At 39.4% G+C, this 17,316-nt stretch overlaps 3 protein-coding genes across 6 annotated transcripts; 2 read left to right on the top strand and 1 right to left on the bottom strand.

Moving 5' to 3' along the window:
* On the top strand, positions 1 to 6,773 carry LOC117639162 (zinc finger and BTB domain-containing protein 24-like). 3 transcript variants are annotated; one of them, XM_034374553.1, is made up of 6 exons: positions 1 to 113; positions 509 to 628; positions 2,824 to 2,964; positions 3,043 to 3,396; positions 3,487 to 3,666; positions 3,747 to 6,773. In XM_034374553.1, the coding sequence occupies exons 2-6, from the start codon at positions 620 to 622 to the stop codon at positions 4,212 to 4,214; spliced, it is 1,152 nt and encodes a 383-aa protein (XP_034230444.1). In that variant the 5' UTR covers positions 1 to 113; positions 509 to 619; the 3' UTR covers positions 4,215 to 6,773. The 3 variants fall into 3 exon arrangements, with proteins under 3 accessions (XP_034230444.1, XP_034230443.1, XP_034230445.1); XM_034374552.1 differs by lacking the exon at positions 1 to 113 and having other exon boundaries at positions 446 to 628; XM_034374554.1 differs by lacking the exons at positions 1 to 113; positions 509 to 628 and adding an exon at positions 654 to 837.
* Positions 6,774 to 6,826: 53 nt separating this feature from the next.
* LOC117639160 (run domain Beclin-1-interacting and cysteine-rich domain-containing protein) lies at positions 6,827 to 12,428 on the bottom strand. Of its 2 annotated transcripts, none has more exons than XM_034374549.1 (12): positions 12,201 to 12,428; positions 11,380 to 11,592; positions 11,137 to 11,291; positions 10,872 to 11,055; positions 9,824 to 10,776; positions 9,466 to 9,748; positions 8,866 to 9,384; positions 8,646 to 8,785; positions 8,378 to 8,560; positions 8,111 to 8,293; positions 7,871 to 8,024; positions 6,827 to 7,784 (listed from the first exon to the last, which is right to left on the bottom strand). In XM_034374549.1, exons 2-12 carry the CDS (start codon positions 11,545 to 11,547, stop codon positions 7,560 to 7,562), a joined length of 3,147 nt encoding a protein of 1,048 aa, XP_034230440.1. In that variant the 5' UTR covers positions 11,548 to 11,592; positions 12,201 to 12,428; the 3' UTR covers positions 6,827 to 7,559. The 2 variants fall into 2 exon arrangements, with proteins under 2 accessions (XP_034230440.1, XP_034230439.1); XM_034374548.1 differs by having other exon boundaries at positions 9,466 to 9,751; positions 12,201 to 12,427.
* Positions 12,429 to 12,440: 12 nt separating this feature from the next.
* Positions 12,441 to 16,763, top strand: LOC117639161 (protein DENND6A). Its single transcript, XM_034374551.1, has 8 exons — positions 12,441 to 12,680; positions 12,863 to 13,135; positions 13,218 to 13,403; positions 13,482 to 13,798; positions 13,906 to 14,102; positions 14,185 to 14,456; positions 14,556 to 14,768; positions 14,850 to 16,763. The coding sequence occupies exons 1-8, from the start codon at positions 12,516 to 12,518 to the stop codon at positions 15,045 to 15,047; spliced, it is 1,821 nt and encodes a 606-aa protein (XP_034230442.1). The 5' UTR covers positions 12,441 to 12,515; the 3' UTR covers positions 15,048 to 16,763.
* The last annotated feature ends 553 nt before the right edge of the window (positions 16,764 to 17,316 follow it).

Consider the following 17,316-nt stretch of genomic DNA (forward strand, 5'->3'; position numbering starts at 1 on the left):
GACGCCCTTCCAGTGCAGTGCCTTGCCTAGCGTCGAACGCGCCCAAACAGACTTTACGGAATCGCACCTGAGGTCCCCGCGATTCGGAAGCTCCGCTAGTCGAAGACGAGTCGGTAAGCGCCTTGTCGGGCAACGCAGAGCCACAAGTTAATCCTACGCCCACTACTTTGGTCGATTACGAGACAGGGCCTCAGCTAATCCGACCCAATCCCATTGAAAGTCGCCCGTGGGACTCCAGAACTGTCCAGTGAATTCCCCCGCCGCCGCCCCCGTCCTGGACCTCCGACGTCCTGGACACTGACAGTGTTGTCACGTTGCTAGGGGTGGGTGAATCGTCGGGGCGAGGGGTGGGCGATGGCGGGGGGGGGGGGAGGGGGGGCGTCTCCATGCCCGCCCCACCCCCACCCCCCGCCACCATTCCATTGTCATTCACTGCAGGGTATGCGTGGGGCTCGGCAGGGGTTGAAGTCGGAGCAGGCATGACTTGAGTTTGGACTGGAATTTGCAGTTTGTGGTTCGCGCGTTCGCGCTGCTCTGGCGAGGATCCGCGAGGGCATGAGGGATCGGCCGTGCGGATTCCAAGGCTCGCTCAGAGTCGCTGCAGCGAGGGAATGCGTGAATGAATGAGGTGAGACGGAGTCCTGAGTCCTTTCAGCTTCTTTGTTGTGGGTGGGCCCCGTCACCCTGTTAGCTCTTCTCGGAGAACAGAGCCGAGATTTCGTCCCTGAAGCGTCTCACGGACATTCTTGTGGACATGGTCTCGCTTGCGACCCGCTGTCACGCCCAGGACTCCATTCGGCGAACTCGTACAATCCCTGAAAGGCACTGGGATGAGAGGTTAGGGCTGTGTTTGGCTTGCACCCTTGATTCCACTTGTACCTCACGTACGTTGATGACTTGATTGTGACGGCTGTCGTTTCTTGACTGATTCTTTACGAAACGCCCCGTATTGCTTAGGAATTGCACTCTGTTTCCCTGATACCATGGTGCCCAAAGAAGAATTTTCACTCCCAACAACCCTACCCAGTGTGTTTACTCTTGGAAGAAAGGTTGCCCTTTCTCAAATGGTGTCTATTGCCGTGCTGGCTGGATCCAGTACCTTGGTCCCATTTTATCCTTAAAGTTGTTGCCTTTGAAGGACTTTATTCTGCTTACTCCAGAGTCTAGTTCTTGGTATCGGCTGCAGGTCCAAATTTTCATGCGCATCTCAGCCATGATTCCTGTAGATTTGCCCAATGGTTAGCTGAATACATTTTTTTGCAATCTTTCGATGGTAATGATTACTGTTCATTCAAACCTTTACCTATGGCTTACCCGGCTTACCTGAAGTACAAGACTTTATGAATTTTACGTTCGTTGCTCGCAGTATCTTGTTCTATTTCTTTCTGTTCTATATTTCCACTCAAAGACTTAATTTAAAATTATTCTGAACTGTCTCGGACTTATCACCTTTGTACCAAATACCTATTTGATCCAGCCAGGTTCATTGGATACAACCATAATAAAGTAAAGTGGATGTTGCGAAGATTGAGGTTAAAGGTTCCCTTTACCGTGTTTAATCTTTTGCCAGGACAACGAAACAAACCAAAGGGCTTTGGAACGTACTCCATTTGCCATTTCTTGCAAATTTTTGGCAACTTCTCTTTTATATTCAAAACGTTGACAGATCTAAGTTTTTGATGTGTGCTTGTGTTTTTAGAGTGACAGCTAATAAGTTGCAATCTTATTGTTTTTACTGCTCTGATTCATAGACAGACAGACCAATTAATTTTTCAGTTCACAAGTAATAAAACCGTTTTCAAAGTTCAGCTTAAATGTTTAACAATTTTGCTGGTGTTCTCAATTTAATTTCAATGAAAATGGGTAGAATATATTTTTATGAATTCACCTAGATTTTTCTCTTTATTTATCAATAACATAGTTATAACTTGAAGTGTTTCCATTGGTTTATGTTATACATTAAAGTATGAGGTAACCTCATTGAATCAAGAGTGGAAATACCTTGTCATTTGGCTACACTGCACCTACCTCACAACCAGCAACCACCTGTTCTAGAACAGCACTTTGATTCTCCTTAATAACCTAATGCTTCATTGACAGTGAAATGGCCAGAATTGATTCTATTCTTGAGGAAATACTCTCCTCTTCTTTGTTTACAAACATCACCTGCCAGGTGTCAGGAGCAGTACAGATGACCTCATTGTGAGACTTTCTCTTCTCCCACTCTTCCCAACTGGTTTCCACTTTTCAAGGTCAGGCCCACTCTGTGGACCTCTCCTTGATAAACTTACCATTAAATATCTGCGAAAAATGCCTCAATACTTTAATAAAGTTTTCCCATAAGATCAGGTCCCTTCAGGATTTAATTTAAAAAATATATTTGGTGACAACACTTTTTGAAGCACATACCAGAATAGTAAAAATTTTAATATTGTCCCAGCTTGCAGATAGCATGGGAGAAAAAATCAACTTTATGAAAATACAAATTGCTCTTTACCTCATTCTAAACCCAAACAAACTTAAAGAAATATTACACAGCAAATGCAAGGCCCATATACCAATAAATTGGACTGGAGTCTATGGGGAAGTACACATGCAGAAGATGGGTAAATGACTTTAATTGAAGTTGAAGAAGTATGGTAAAGACTTAAAACACCCCAAAACAATTTGTTTTAAATGACTTATGTGTAGCGTTATTGATCTATTGTCAGAAATTGAAGTGCCTCAATTTGGCATCTTTTCAATGTGTCAACACACAAAATTCGTTTTAGGTATAGAGTTTTTCAAATTTTTTAATTATCTTTTTTCCTTTTTTATTTACAGGACATGGATCATCAAGGGGTTTTAGACTTAAGATATGCTAAGAAACTTCAGTTTTCGGAAGTACCAAAGACATTTTTGGAATCTGCGCCTTTAGACTTGAGCATATCAAAAAATAACTATAATAATAATGGTTTAGGCTGTGTGAGTATTGGTTTCTTTTTGTTTCTGTAATATCTTGCTTCATTCTATTATTCATGAAAGTTTTCATGTTTTGTGCAGGAGGAGTTAAATCCACACACTACTCGTCCATCTGTTATAACTTCAACTTCAAATCTGCAAATAAATAGAGATGCCATAATTCAAAGATCTCGTTGGAACCATAGGTCTCATCCCTCTATTGATAGTGATTCAAGCTTTGAAAGTGAATATGAAAATGATATCTCTCATTCTGGAGTTTGGTTTACTAAACGACTCGGCAACACCACTGATGCTTCACGATGCAGTAGCACTGACAGTCTACGCTGGAGGGAGAGAATGAATAGTAGTGAAATTACAGACCATTCTCATACTGACACAGAGAACGATTCTGAGGCTTATGATTCAGGTTCCACACTTTCGTTAGGCTTTTACAAAGTAAGTAAATTTTTCTTTTTCCTGCATGTTTTGAATGATTTATGTCATTGACAATGTAAATGCAAATATGCTTGTTTTATTTTTCAATAGGAACTGCCTGAACTCACAGCAAATGTGTCCATTGATCAAAATAGTAACAATAATAGTATGATCATTGAACTTTCATCTTGTAAAGCTGAGATCATTGATCCAGAAGAAATTCTCAAAGTACAATTTAAAAGAAAGAATGAAGAAAATGAAAATCAAGACAATCATCAAATCAGCCAAACGGTAATGTCTCATCGTTGTTGCTGCTTTGCCTTCTTTTCTTTTGGTTTCTCCTGTGTATCTCACATTTTTTTTATTTATAGGAAAGTTACTTTGAAGAGTTACTCACCATGCAAACGGAAGAAAGGAATGATGAAGTTAAACTGACAAAGAATATTTCTGCCGGAATTCGAGAAACCGCATCGAAGTATATTAAGGAAATAAGGAAGACAAAAGCAGATATGTTCACTTCTGGTCTCAACCTTGAAGTAGATGGAAAGAAAAAACAACATTGTCTGAAATGTAATGAGGAATTTTCCAGTGTTACTGGCCTATTACAGCACCTCATGACCCATTCGTCTCGGAACCCTGGCGAGAAACTCATCAAGTGTCCAGTTTGTACCAAGAGGTTCTCGACCTTAAATACTCTAGAGCAACATATTTTACGCCTTCACACTGGTGAAATGAAATATGTATGTAAAATTTGTGAAACTCCGTACAAATTCAGCACTCACCTGAAAAAGCACATGTCGACATCACGCTGTGGAAAAGCAACAAAAAAGAATAACTGAGGTCACATTCAATGTTATATTCCTCTCGGTAACTTGATATCCAATTCCTTGACAAATTTTGTACAAGCTCAAGCAGGTATTGGTATCTGATTGTTTAAATTTAAGAACAAAATGTTTAACAAAATTTAGCCCTTGGGCTTTATGATTGACAATCCTGATGGATAAGTAGCAAGCTGCATTTTTTTTTTTATTTCTTGCAGTATCTCACGTGTTTGTCACTGTAGTATGTCTGTTACGTTAGACTGAATTGTATCTCCACTGGACTTCTCATTACGGTGTCAGTTCTTTGCACAAATGACATCTTGCAGCATGGAGGTACATTTGGAATTGCCTCATAGTGATATTAGATGTGTAATGTCTCTGTTTTTGTGTATAGTTCTCGAATTAACTTAATTTTGTGAAACCTGCAATAATATTTTGTGGATAGCCAATCTTATTGTGGCTTAAAACATCTCTCAATGTGTCTGTGAAATTTTGATAGATTGTCATATTTATTTAATAGATGCTGCGGTGGCACTAATTATCATCTTAAATAGGTAACTAATGTCTCTTTTATGCAACAAGCACAGTAACTATTAGTTAAGTGTTGTGTCTTACACCAGTAGACTTCTTTATTACTCAAGATGCTTAGCTGTCCATTTAAGAGCAGTTTCCTAGTTTGGTACTGTTTTTTTTGTACCTTCAACAACTGTCATTACATTGTAATAATGCAGTTTTGTTGTTGTTTTTTTTTTTTTTGACCAGACCTTTTTTTTTACAATGATCTGTTTGAAATAGATGTTCTTGTTCCTGGTAGTTAAATCAGCTCTTATAGCTCACCAAAGATAAATGTATTCTCTAACCATGATTAATATGATAAATTAGTTGAGTTGTGATTAGTCTATCTTGGCTTTTCAAAGAATTTTCATCACCCAAAGATCAGTATTTTTGTTCCAAAGAAGTTTTCCTAATGCATTCTGTATTGTATTCATTCACATCTCCCATTGATTCCATGGTTGTTTTCTCAGTTTGTAAGATGCTCATTTTATGTTTCAGTTTTTTCCACCCATGGGTGAGAAATCATACTTTAAGTTTACTTCAACCTATGTAACAATATTCATTTCTTTGTGTTTTTGCCAAAGGTTTCGTTGTTGTTGGAGGTTGCTTTTGATTAGTGCTGATTGGAGTGTTATGGTCCAAATTTACCTATGGAAATGTTTGTTAGATGTCAGACATGGTCAGACCTATAATCGTGGTGAGTATTTAGCAATTTTTAGATAAAGACAATTATTTCAATGGCAATACTTCTTTTATACTTTTTGTATTAGAACTGTGAAAGTTTCTTGCAAAATCTCATCCCTTGAAGTCTCAAAATAATCCAGTTTTATTAACTGGATTAAAACCTATGTACTTGAAATTTAAAAAAAAAGAACAATAATTTTTTCCTAGAGGGTAGAAATGATCTTATTGGATAAAGGGTAAATCACCAATTTAATAGGCAGATGTGTATTAGCTTCATTGTGTTAGTTTTCATGTATCATGCTTTTTTTTCACCTTCATCATTCCTTCATAAATTTGTTGGAAATTTTTATTCAGTTCTTCATATTCATGCTTACATGTTCTAGTCTGTCATTTGAAACGAGTACAAACAAACTATTTAATGATGACACTTGTCTGTCGTTAGTTCGTATTGGGCCCTCTCATACTGAAAATTACACATGGTATTTGCAATAATAGTAATATCTCAATCTACTGCACTTCTACCAGTGCTGTCAGAATTGACTAGATTAGTACATGTGTTAGAAAAATGAATTAGAGGACTCTCTTTGTCTCAACATTTTCTTAAATTTCAACCTTGATTTCTGGTACTGTAAATACGCACATATTGTTTCTAAGAAACAATTGAACGCTGTAAAGTCACATTATTGTTGTACATAGTTAAAACACTGGCATAATAAATGTTGTACTAGTAGCCTGTAGAACAAAATATTGTACTGATATTAGTGTAGTTAAATGTAGTTGCAATAGTTTGCAGAAGGAGTCTGCCGTGAAAAGTAAATTTGATGTGTTACTTTTAAGCGTCACTTTTTTCGATGCACTGACTGATGTGTTTAGGACTAGACATTTTTAATTTGTAAGTAAGCAATACTTGTCCACTAATTTATCCTTTCCATGTAATTTATTTTTTTCTCTGTTTCATCAGTGGTATTTATTGGTTATGAGGTGTTTGTGTGTTCCACTCGGTCATTTTCAAATTTTATTGTCAACAACAACTGTGATTTAGTTTTGTGTGTATTGTCCACCACACACTTACTGTTAAGGTTTCTTTGAAGGTGATGAAAAATTATCTTTATGTGAGTGATGACATTTATCAATTTTGTGATGAGCAATAATATTCTGAGTAAATGGCCTAGTTCAGAGCGGACTACAATGACTTGAAATGGAAAAAATATTTATCTTGGACCTCAACCATGTTTTTAGTGAAGATTTATGCCACTTGCAATACAAAATGGAAGATATTTGATGTATTTTTGTGTGTATAAATTGATCAATTTCTTCATAAACATGTTTTGTTTCAGACTGGTTGGCTTTTTCTATTTTTTAATGACAGGTCTGAAATGAAGTTCATGGACTAACAGATATCAAATACATTTATTTAATAAAATATCTCAAAATTTCCTAGAATCTAACAATTTATCAGTCTTCAATGGTGCCATCAAATCCTCCAATTCATACAACACACTTAGCAAAAGTAATCTTGCAATGGGAAGTGGCACAACCCTACAATGTTACTGACTTACAATTCACACACTATGGCCCCAAAAAATTGCTCCTCAATCCAGCGGTTTTCTTTCTCTCTACATGAACCTGCCGATTTCAGTCATCCCACAATTAACAAACAGAAGAGGAGGAGTTACAAAATGGGTAAAGAATCTTATCTTAGGACAAAGCACAATCAAGCGATTTGGGAGGAGGAGCTTTAAGCTGTAACAGCAATTACATTGAAGATAAGGTCAATGGCCACCTAATTCAATGTAAGTTAAACTGTGAAACAAGTGAGAAACAAATGGCAATAACAAATATCAAGAATGTGAGTAAAAAATCGATTACAGATCATGGGAGCCCCCTCATGAGCTGACAAAAAATACAAAACAATATGAAATTGTTTAAAAACACAGATAAATCCAACTTGGCCAAACTTCATAAACCTAAAAACAAACCTTGTAATGTGCATATGATCATCTTAAAATTTCAGGTACTACAAGTTTAAAAATAAAAATGTACTTAAAAGAAATATTATCAAAGTAGCACTTAAAACAAATATGAATTGACTATTATTGGTCTTACAGTTACCTCAATGTGCAATCATTCATTAGAAAAAGCATCCATTTCATCATCAGCTAATTCAGTTTCTAGATGTTTCTTGCGTGCAGATATTCGTTTACAGCGAGGACATGATGCAGGTGGTAAGCACTGAGTGTGATAGCATACACCACAATCAGCACAACGTGTCACACGAGTAAGCTGCCATGGAAATATGATCTCCTTTGAAGTACACAGTTCACAAACAAATCCTCGGGCAAGACACAGCTGCAAATAAAACAATGCAGATGTAAAAATGAAAAAGTTCTAGTTTTACAGAAAAAATAACTGTAGGAAATAAATCAATAACCTACCTCACACTTCGACGTATGATTATTTCCAAGAGTGTAGAGTGTTTGAAGTCGAGAAGCCAGTCGACCTTGCTTTACTTGCTCAAAATCCATCATTGAGTAAACATCAACTTCCGAGAACATGTAACTTGGTTCACGTTCAAGAACCTCTTGTAGCCTGAAGTGTGAGAGTAGTAAAAATGTAATTACTAACACTAAAGACACAAAAAGCAAAATGCATAAAGAAAATATGACTGTACATACTCTTTTGCAAATCTGCAATTAAAAATCAAGTCCTTCAGAAAATTTAATTGTTGCCTCAGCTTCTTACATCGATCTAAAGATTTGGCTTTTCTGTAGAGTGCCGGATTCAGAACAGCCACATTAAACAATGGGTCTGTATACATTGACTCGAGTAAACGATATGAGAAATTAGACACAGGATACCTAAGAGAATCATTTGAAAAATTGAGTGAATGTTAGACAAATGTGGACCAAACTGAAACAGTAAAACTAGTTGAAAATTCTTACCCAGCAAAGTCCCACTTAGCTAAGACTCTTCCTGGAATTGGTGCAGTCTGGTTTGAATGACAACCAGTACAAAAATAACGCCCTAAATATTCACAATATCGATAACGACTAGCATAGGAAGGAGCCACTTTCATCCCACATCCAGCACAACGGTAGCTTTGCTTTGCCATAAGAGTCCGTCTCCTGGAAACAAAGAACGTTCTTTCTACAAACTTTCTTTACAAAATTACTGTCAGAAGCAACTCTTTCATAAGAAGCATCGACCTACACAGGATTTGGATGAAGTGTAAATATAAGCTGAGGTCGTGGTGGAGCCCATTCCATGTTGCCTCGTAATGGTGTTGCTTGACGCATATCTTCATCAACTTCATCTGGACTTACAGGCCAACTCTTCGGTAGAGGAAGCAGCTAGAAATAAAACAACACTAGGATGAGCTTAGTATTAAAAAAGAAAATGCCGTAGTCAAAGCAACCTTCTAGCAATATACCTGCTGGTCTACCTCCTGCTCTGAAACCAGCCACTTCAAATCTGAGGCCCTGGGAAGTTGCTTCTCATTAAATCGACTAATAAGAGAAAGTGCCACACTCTCAGCAGACCAATTTGAATCTTGGGTTGCATTCCCAGGATCACAAGGTGCACTAGTGGCCGTTTTAGAGAGTTCAGCCTCAGAATACAGTGATGCCATCGAAACAGAAAGGCCTGAATCTTTAAGATTTGAAATATTTTGAGTGTCATCAAGCTCCATATCTTCAACTCCATCAGTTGAAATGCTATCGGATGGAGTTCCTGGAGACGTTGACAACGGACTGATGCTTTGGTCAGTTGTAGTGGTATCCGTTTTCCCATCACTTAAAAGAGTCACTCCCCAGAGAAGGCGGCGCTGTTCAACTTGGCGTTGGTGGCGGCGTAATCTCAGTCGTTGAGTCAGATGAATTATTTCTTCATCAGATTCATCTGCTCCATCCTCTTGAACTGGTACAGCCGGGATTTCCTTGTTACACTTAACCTTTAAGACCAGAAACCCAGATGTAAATACAAAGTTTCCATCAAAATTAGATGTTGGTATAGAATAAATGTGTTACTCTACCTGCTCTATAGCTGCAATCATTGCTTCAGAAATACTAAAGTGGGCATTTTCTCTATCAAGTTCAGCATTGGCCCTGGAAAATTGCCCAGATGAGAGAAATGAAAACAGGCTTTGACCCTCGACAGGCCTGGGGAAGTACCCAGTGGACATTGGCTGCACACTACTGCCGCCATCTTCCATGAAGGTCTTCCGAGACCAACTTGTAGGTGTACCAGCATTGTTTAGGGATGGTGTCCGACTTCCTTCCCAAATACTTGAAACAGATTCTGGTCTTCTCGTATCACTACTGAAAAACAAATCAACAATCATGAATCCAAGCGGTACATGACAACACCAGTAAAACCAGAATCTTTCTTACCTTGGAGACAATAAAGGTGGTGACTTTTCAGGAATCATTCTATCACATGTCATAGAACGACTCATCTTTGAAGGGATTGCAGTTTCTTTACTCTTTGGTCTTCCTTTCATCACAGAGTCTGAGGAGTCTTGTACTGCTCCTGAAACCTTCTCTAAATTTTGTGCATGGTTTGGTCCCTCAGTATCTGACTCATCTCTCACTGGTGCTGCTTTCTCTTTGGTGACTCTTCCTTTTTTGTTAATATTTTTAGCTATAGATTTAGAAATAGACTGCTTCGAGTGGTGTCCTTTCTTCAAAGTGAGAGATCTATTTTGTTTCGGAGTATCTGGAGAGTCGGAATGTTGCAGCCCCGAGTAATCAACTTGGATAACACTAGGTGACAATTTACACACAACTGATGAATTACTTGAGCTAACCAACCCACTTTCCGCAGTTGACGACCTATGGGAAACACTCTTAGTTGAGCGATAAGGGGTGGAGGGCAGAGTCTGAGACCCACTATGACTTTTGCTCGATCTGGAACTGTTACTTCGAGTTAGAAGCCATGCCTTCCCACTAGCAGCCGCATCATCATCGTTTGGCTCTCCACTTGAACCAATGTCTAAGAGATTAGGTAAACTGTTCCATGCTTTAATTTTGTCCAAACCTATTTTCAGAGGTTCCTGCTGCTTTGGTTCTTGAATTTTCACTATTTCTGCTTGTGGAGAGAGAGGAACAGAAACTTCACTTGTGGCATCTTCCGTTTGTAAGGAGTCTTCTGCTTCTTCATTAAGTTCACTTTTAAAAGGAGGTGAACAGTCGATTTCTTGTCCTTCTTCACACCGACTGTTGATAAGCCCCATTGCGGGCTTATTGATTGTTTTAGCCCACAAAGAGTGGCGTTCCAATGTCTCTGGATATGATGAGCATCTGCGATGAGTTTTTGATATCTTGGGGTTCCATTTGGTCATGTACTGAAAAGAAATAAAAATGAAAATTGAATGTATTCTAGCTGAGCATAATTTTGGGGGAAAAATCAACAATACTACAATATTTTAAACTCACTAACCAAACAAGGATTGATTTCAGTTAATAAAGAGGGTTGGTTATGCTCTACTGCGCGTAAACAAATAAGAGCAGCCTCACCAAATTTTTCTTGGCTAAGGAAAGCCGAGCTCTTATAACATGACAAAAGGTGCTCTCTATCAGAGAGCAGCCAAGACAGCTTTTGTGACAAGGTATGTGTCTCCAGGCTGAAACAGAGTCACACTAAATTTGTAGCAGAGATCACATAGACAATACAGTACATCATTACCAATGGGACTTCTAAATACCTTTTATAGAGCCATGTGAGAGCCCTATCTTTTATGATGTGCTGAGGAACATGGGACGATTCTTTGTATGATTCTAAAACCAATGTTGGTGATGTAGCCAGGTTTGGTTGGAGCCAGCTCAAACCATTTATAAATACCCATAAGTCTGGTTCACCCTAAAACAAGGAAAGGAAAAGTTTGGTCAATATAATGGAGTGGACATGGGACTGATTAGCAGATATTTTCTGACAAATTCAAACTTACATCTGGACTTAAAACTTGGAAACCATGCTTGAAAATGCGCTCCATGGCACAATGAAGGCGATTAAGGCCTCCATATATAGACCAAACATTTGCCACTTGGGATATGAGGAGTCCCTCCACAGTGCCTTTCAACACGAGGAGTAGTTCCACTTCATCTCTGCCTGCCATTGCAACAAGTCATGCGAGATCTCCTTCCGTCCACTCTTCTCTCCGCTGAGACACAAAGATAAATATTTGCACATTGATGGCGAGTCTGAGACCACTATTTTCACTTTTGTTAGTGTCTGAGTTTTCCACAGGATGGAGATGATGTGTCATGGGATTTAGATGAGCAGATAACTCATAAACAGATACTTTCACCATGACTCAAACAATGTAAACAGAAATGACAAAGTCAGTTATCAGTACATAACTGGAGATAAGGAGCTAGGTTGAAATTTCAGATGTTTGTTTAACTAACAAGGAAGCCCAAGACTACAATAAAAGTGCAAACTCAGCAAAAATGTCACTCCCGACCAAATTTTCCACTGAGGCCCTTTCATAGCCAATTTAACAAAGTTAACAAATAAGCTCATCAGGAACAAACAAATTTCCAATTAATTACACCAAACTGCATGAGCAGTTGGCCTGGACGGAAAAGTGGAACATAATTGCATTCCAAGGCTACAAGACAGACGACCGCCAAGTCTTTAAACATTATGCAACGCATGCTGCTCAGCACATGAAATGGTACAGCAGTGTAATATCAGGAACGAAAATACGGACTTACAACAAGTTTCGGCAAAAGGGACACAGAAATCTTAAAGAAATAATCGACTAACCTTCAAAACTGCCCTTCTGTCAGTTTCAAAATTTAGTCATAGGAAGGGCAGTAAAGTTCCATGGGGAACATCAGCGCTCGGAATAAATAGATGGGATAGGAACGCTGCTTTTTACTGCCATCATCACATGTTACGTAGTAAGAAAAGATAAATTTTGCGTCCATCGGTTCCTCCCATCTTCCACGAACAACCCAGCCCAAAATAATCAAAACATTCCAAGTCACCGCCTTGTTCAACCCCAAGTTCCGGACGTCGCTGCTCGTGAAAACAATAACACAGTTAGTTGCAGACGCTGTTTGATGAAATGTTCGAAATATGGCAGAATTAAATAATATGTCGACCAAACCTGGAGGTCCTAGCTGTAACTTTTCTCGAGACGAAAACCATGCATCAGCCCTTTTGCCCTGGGATCGCTTTTCCAGCTGGATACATTGCATATGTATTGTTACATTCGACCTAGAACTTGGCCAGGCAATGGAGGTAATGTCAGGTTACCAATATAATCAGAAGCTGGACTTTCTCAATGGCTTTTAGAAATCATGTCTCTTGTGTACATTTTTAATTGTTACGTTTCACTACCTTTTTCATTCGGTTTTCAGCTTGCTCAGCTTTCTCTTACTCAACGTCGTTTAACCTATTGCTCTGTGACTCTTTTCTTGTAGGTAATATACCCTGGGCATGTGAAATTATCAGAACAAGAGAAGACAAATATTTGCTATCTTGCCTTCCCCGATTCAAATTCTGGCTGCATGGGTGACACTCAGTTCCATATGAGAATCAGACAAGCGCCTGGAAGACATCCTCTCAGACCAGAGCATCGTGCATATAATCAAAAGTGTCCTGCTTATCTCCAAATCCAGTCGGGTTACTTCTACGGATATGTCTACTTTAGGCAGGTCAAAGATAAGACCATCCCTCGAGGCTACTTTCAAAAGGTGAGATCTAATAAGCTGTTCTTTAAAACGCTTTCATATCTTTGAGCTCATGAGCTTATCAGCGGGTTGGATTTGTTTTCAGAGTGTTGTCATTATTTCCCGATTACCATTTGTAAGCTTGTTCACCAAAGTTAGTGTTCTGATATCTCCGGAATACTTCAATTGTGGAGAAGCAAGTATTGAGGCAGCATGCAGTGAGATTGATCGCTGGCCCTGCCCAGTTCCAGGAGAGACTGTAAGCTTGCCACTTCTGGGTATGATTATTCAGGTATGTGTAAGAAGCCACCATGTGTAATTTTGTAAGTCTGTATCAACATTAATTTAAAACAATTTTTTCAAATTACAGACGCACATACCAAGCAACAACAGCAAAACCAATGGGCACTCCCCGAATGCCTTGACACCAACTTCAGAGGATATGCCAGGATCCATCAGTTCCTTATCACCATTTCCGGGGCCAAACACCTTGCCTGTGGAGATGCCTGCATCATTAATGTCAGTCACCGTTCTTCCAACCCCTCACGAGGTCAATTTGTTCAACTGTTTTTCTGGGGTCGTATCTCACATACATTTGCTGTGGGAACTTGTGCTGACAGCAGAGCCCCTTGTTGTTATGGCCTCATTGCCCACCACATGCTCTGATATGGTGCAAGCCCTTGTCAGGTAAACATCCTAATTTAAACTGTGATTAACAATGCTGTCAATTGCATCTGTAGTGTTTAAATTTGTTGAGTGTTTACTACAGCAGTCCTCTTTGATTTTGTTTTCAGTGTTATAACCCCTCTTATGTACTGTGCCGACTTTCGGCCATATTTTACCATACATGATAGTGAGTTCAAGGAATACACCACTCGAGCTCATGCACCCCCACCAGTGATTTTGGGAGTAACCAATCCATTTTTTGCAAAGACTTTGCATCACTGGCCTCACATTATCAGGATCTGTGATTCACCCAAGGCAAACAGCAGTGAGTGTCAACTTCATTTTTCAGTGAATTAATTAAAATTATTGTAGCTAAAAATAATAAATGTGTAAAACTCAAATTTCAGTTGCTGCTCAGAAACACAAACTAAAGAAAGGTACCAATATGAAGATGCTGGATTCAAAACCTGGAGTATACACACAGTACCAGCCATTTTTGCAAAAAGATAAAGCTATATTGAAGAAACTAATGAAAGGCACTGAGAACAAAAGGCCAGATGAAGTTCAGAGTGCCTTGTTGCGTAGACATCTTCTTGAATTGACTCAAAGTTTTATGATCCCCCTTGAACGTTACATGGCAAGTCTCATGCCTTTGCACAAAAATATTTCTCCGTACAAGGTATGTCACTGTTATTCTTCTGTTTTGCCTTTTTCTTTTCTCAGGTATTTTGGGTTTCTTGTACTTATTTTAGCTAACTTTGAGCTACACTGTTCACAGGCTCCTCCCTCAATAAGGCCATTTAATCCGGATGATTTCTTTGCTGCACTGAGCACAGCTGGGCCCCAGCTTACCACTGGAATAAAAGGGGACTGGGTAGGCCTGTACAAAAGATTTTTTAGGTCTCCTAATTTCAGTGGTTGGTTCAATGCTCGTTATCGAGAGGTCACTCAAAAGTTACAGCTGTTGCAACTGGAGGCCCTCTCAGATGCAGTAAGTTTATCAGAAGGTTGATTACTGTGGATTATCTAGTCAGATTTGTATTAGTAATTGCTATTACTCATTCTTCTCCAGGATTTGAAGTTATGGGTCAGAGGTAAACAAGAAGTGGAAATTGTTGATATGGTTCTTCGTATACGCCAAAGGTTGCAGGCGCCTCCAGATTCTGAACCTGTTCTCGGTGAATCAACTCGAGAGAGGTTGGAAATGAGATTATCCGATCTTGTCACCTCTCTGCCCGAGGACCTACGGATAGTTTTGAAGGCAAGCTGACAAAGGGCTTCCATTGATAGAGACTTATCAGACTGCAAGACTGCGGAATTAACTTCTGATGAGGATGAAAGTCCTGTGCCTCTTCCCTTCAGTTTAAGCCCAGCCACTAGTCCGGTTGGAGGATGTGCATGTTTACCTCGCAGGAAAAAGTTTAAATGAAATGACATAACATGACTTGCTGGAAAAGTCAATGTTAATTATCATATATGTGCACACTCTGGATGCCGCAGCATAAAAGACCCAGGTGTGGAGTTCTTATAAGAATTAAGATAGCACAGAAATTCTCAATTTTTACAGGCGGGTCCTGTTTAGTGGGTATTTTTGTTAACAATGCCTTTGATATTTTATAAGATCTGCTGATATTTCTGTATTTTAATGCTCTGTTTATAGCTATTAAGTTCCTATGGCCTGATTTTTATTTTCTTTCTTATGAAGTGTGTGACAATGCTTGAACTTTTTGTCCATTGCAATTACTGTCCTGGAGACATATGCGTTCATAAAACACTTAGATTTATGTGCCAAGAAAACTTAGTGATAAATTACTTGAACCACTTGTTGTTAAATCAAAACTCACAAATTTATCACTGGTTTATGAGATTTTACAGATAAAACATGTTACATCAGTATGCAATGTGAATCAAGCTTAATTATTCTATGACTTTTATTTTATTTCCTACCATATCAACTTTTGTCATTGTTAATGTCGATTCAGTTCAAAGTTCTTCAAATGATTGTTCCTCTGATGTTCAGAAAAAGTCTGCTCTCTGTGCTACATGTGATCTTGAATTGCACCATTGTAACTATCTAGCTCAATAGCACCTACTTTGGGTTGGGTTGTAATACCATCAATGTCAGAAGACTTTGCTCATTGACTTGCTTAAAGATATATCAAGATTTTTTTAAACATGTTGTTTGCCTTTTATGTTGCATGTGACTTAGGTCCTATTGTTGTAGTTATATTTTATTTTGAGGGGGTTCTATTTAGCAAGGTTAGTACATACAGCTAAGACTTGATTAGGCCTCATCTATTTTCATTACGAATGGCATGCAAGTGAAAAATGCTGCATGCATTGTACATTCAGTGTTGGTTGTAGTGTCAATTTTTTCAGAATTGTTGGGATGGTAAGTATTTTTATTTATATTTGATTCTCATCAGATCGGTTCTGATTTTAATTCCTTTCATACCTGTTCTGTATACTTATTGTTCTTTCCTATGATGTAATATATACCATATTTTACACATAGGTAACTATAACTACGCTATCAAGTACCTTTCTATTTTCTTTTGTTACTGTATGTTTTGTCTTTTTAACTTTGAGACACTTCTACAAATACTCTATGACTAGTTTGGAAGTGCAACCTGTTGCAATTTTTATTTTCCTGAAGGGCAATGTGCATTTAAAATGCAGTGTCTGTTTGATATGTGATTGAACTGCCTTTATAATTGTTTATTCAGCAAGTAAGGTCTTTCACTACTACACCTGATAATTATAATTATGTAATCCGTTGTGCATTTCTTTTGCATTTCCTTGTGGCCTTTGTGGTGGCGTTGAGGGTTATTGTGAACCTTGTGTGTAGAGTACTTTATCTATAAATTTTATTTTTCTAAGAAGTATGCAGTACAGCGGCAGAATGGATTATAAACACGACTGTTGATGACGGTGATAACGACGATGATGATGATGGACGTTCAAATAAAAACCGAAACGAAACAAGTCTCCTGGGTTATTCCTTCACCCCGGCACACTGCACTGGAAACGCCGATGTGAAGAGAAGGGGGCTGCAGGCTGCAGCGCAACTAGCTTCTCTCGCTTGTTGCGGCGCCCCGTGTCGTTATTGGATTATCTGATAAGATCGCAGTCAGGAACAATGATCCGGCCGGCGCGTTGCGCGCGCGTGTGTGTGTGTGTGTGTGTGTGTGAGCGCGTCTTTCTCTCCTGTCATTGGTCCGCTCGGCGAGTTGAGTCGAGTTCGATCTTCGATCCGCGCGGGCTGTGGGGCTGCGCGGGCCTCGGATTCTCCAGCCTGCAGCCCGTTGCGGATGCGGGCCGGACTGCGGGCCGGACTGCGGACTGGACCGCGGACTGGACGCTGGCTTTGTCTGCTTGTTACACTAAACCATCGCGCCCTCCTTTCTGTGCCGCGCTAGGCGTTAGCTGCGTTGCTGTGCGTTGCTGCGTTCCGAGGGGCTGCGGGGCAGGGCAGGGCTGGACCTGGAGGCAGCCGGCCGGGCCGGGGGCTTCGGCAGGACCGCGGTGCGGCCCCACCT

Source organism: Thrips palmi, unplaced genomic scaffold (genome assembly GCF_012932325.1).
Source record: "Thrips palmi isolate BJ-2018 unplaced genomic scaffold, TpBJ-2018v1 HiC_scaffold_11, whole genome shotgun sequence".
Classification (NCBI taxonomy): domain Eukaryota; kingdom Metazoa; phylum Arthropoda; class Insecta; order Thysanoptera; family Thripidae; genus Thrips; species Thrips palmi.

What these genes read in the sequence shown, in the direction of transcription:
- LOC117639162 (XM_034374553.1), top strand. An exon ending in ATAATAATGGTTTAGGCTGT is followed by an intron (nt 2,965 to 3,042) that starts GTGAGTATTGGT and finishes TGTTTTGTGCAG; the next exon opens with GAGGAGTTAAATCCACACAC. An exon ending in TTTCGTTAGGCTTTTACAAA is followed by an intron (nt 3,397 to 3,486) that starts GTAAGTAAATTT and finishes ATTTTTCAATAG; the next exon opens with GAACTGCCTGAACTCACAGC.
- LOC117639160 (XM_034374548.1), bottom strand. Translation starts at nt 11,547, where the DNA reads ATGGCAGGCAGAGATGAAGTGGAACTACTCCTCGTGTTGAAAGGCACT. An exon ending in TGATTGCAGCTATAGAGCAG is followed by an intron (nt 9,385 to 9,465) that starts GTAGAGTAACAC and finishes CTGGTCTTAAAG; the next exon opens with GTTAAGTGTAACAAGGAAAT. An exon ending in ACACTTCATCCAAATCCTGT is followed by an intron (nt 8,561 to 8,645) that starts GTAGGTCGATGC and finishes CTTTGTTTCCAG; the next exon opens with GAGACGGACTCTTATGGCAA.
- LOC117639161 (XM_034374551.1), top strand. Translation starts at nt 12,516, where the DNA reads ATGGCAGAATTAAATAATATGTCGACCAAACCTGGAGGTCCTAGCTGT. An exon ending in ATGGTGCAAGCCCTTGTCAG is followed by an intron (nt 13,799 to 13,905) that starts GTAAACATCCTA and finishes TTTTGTTTTCAG; the next exon opens with TGTTATAACCCCTCTTATGT. An exon ending in TTCACCCAAGGCAAACAGCA is followed by an intron (nt 14,103 to 14,184) that starts GTGAGTGTCAAC and finishes CTCAAATTTCAG; the next exon opens with TTGCTGCTCAGAAACACAAA.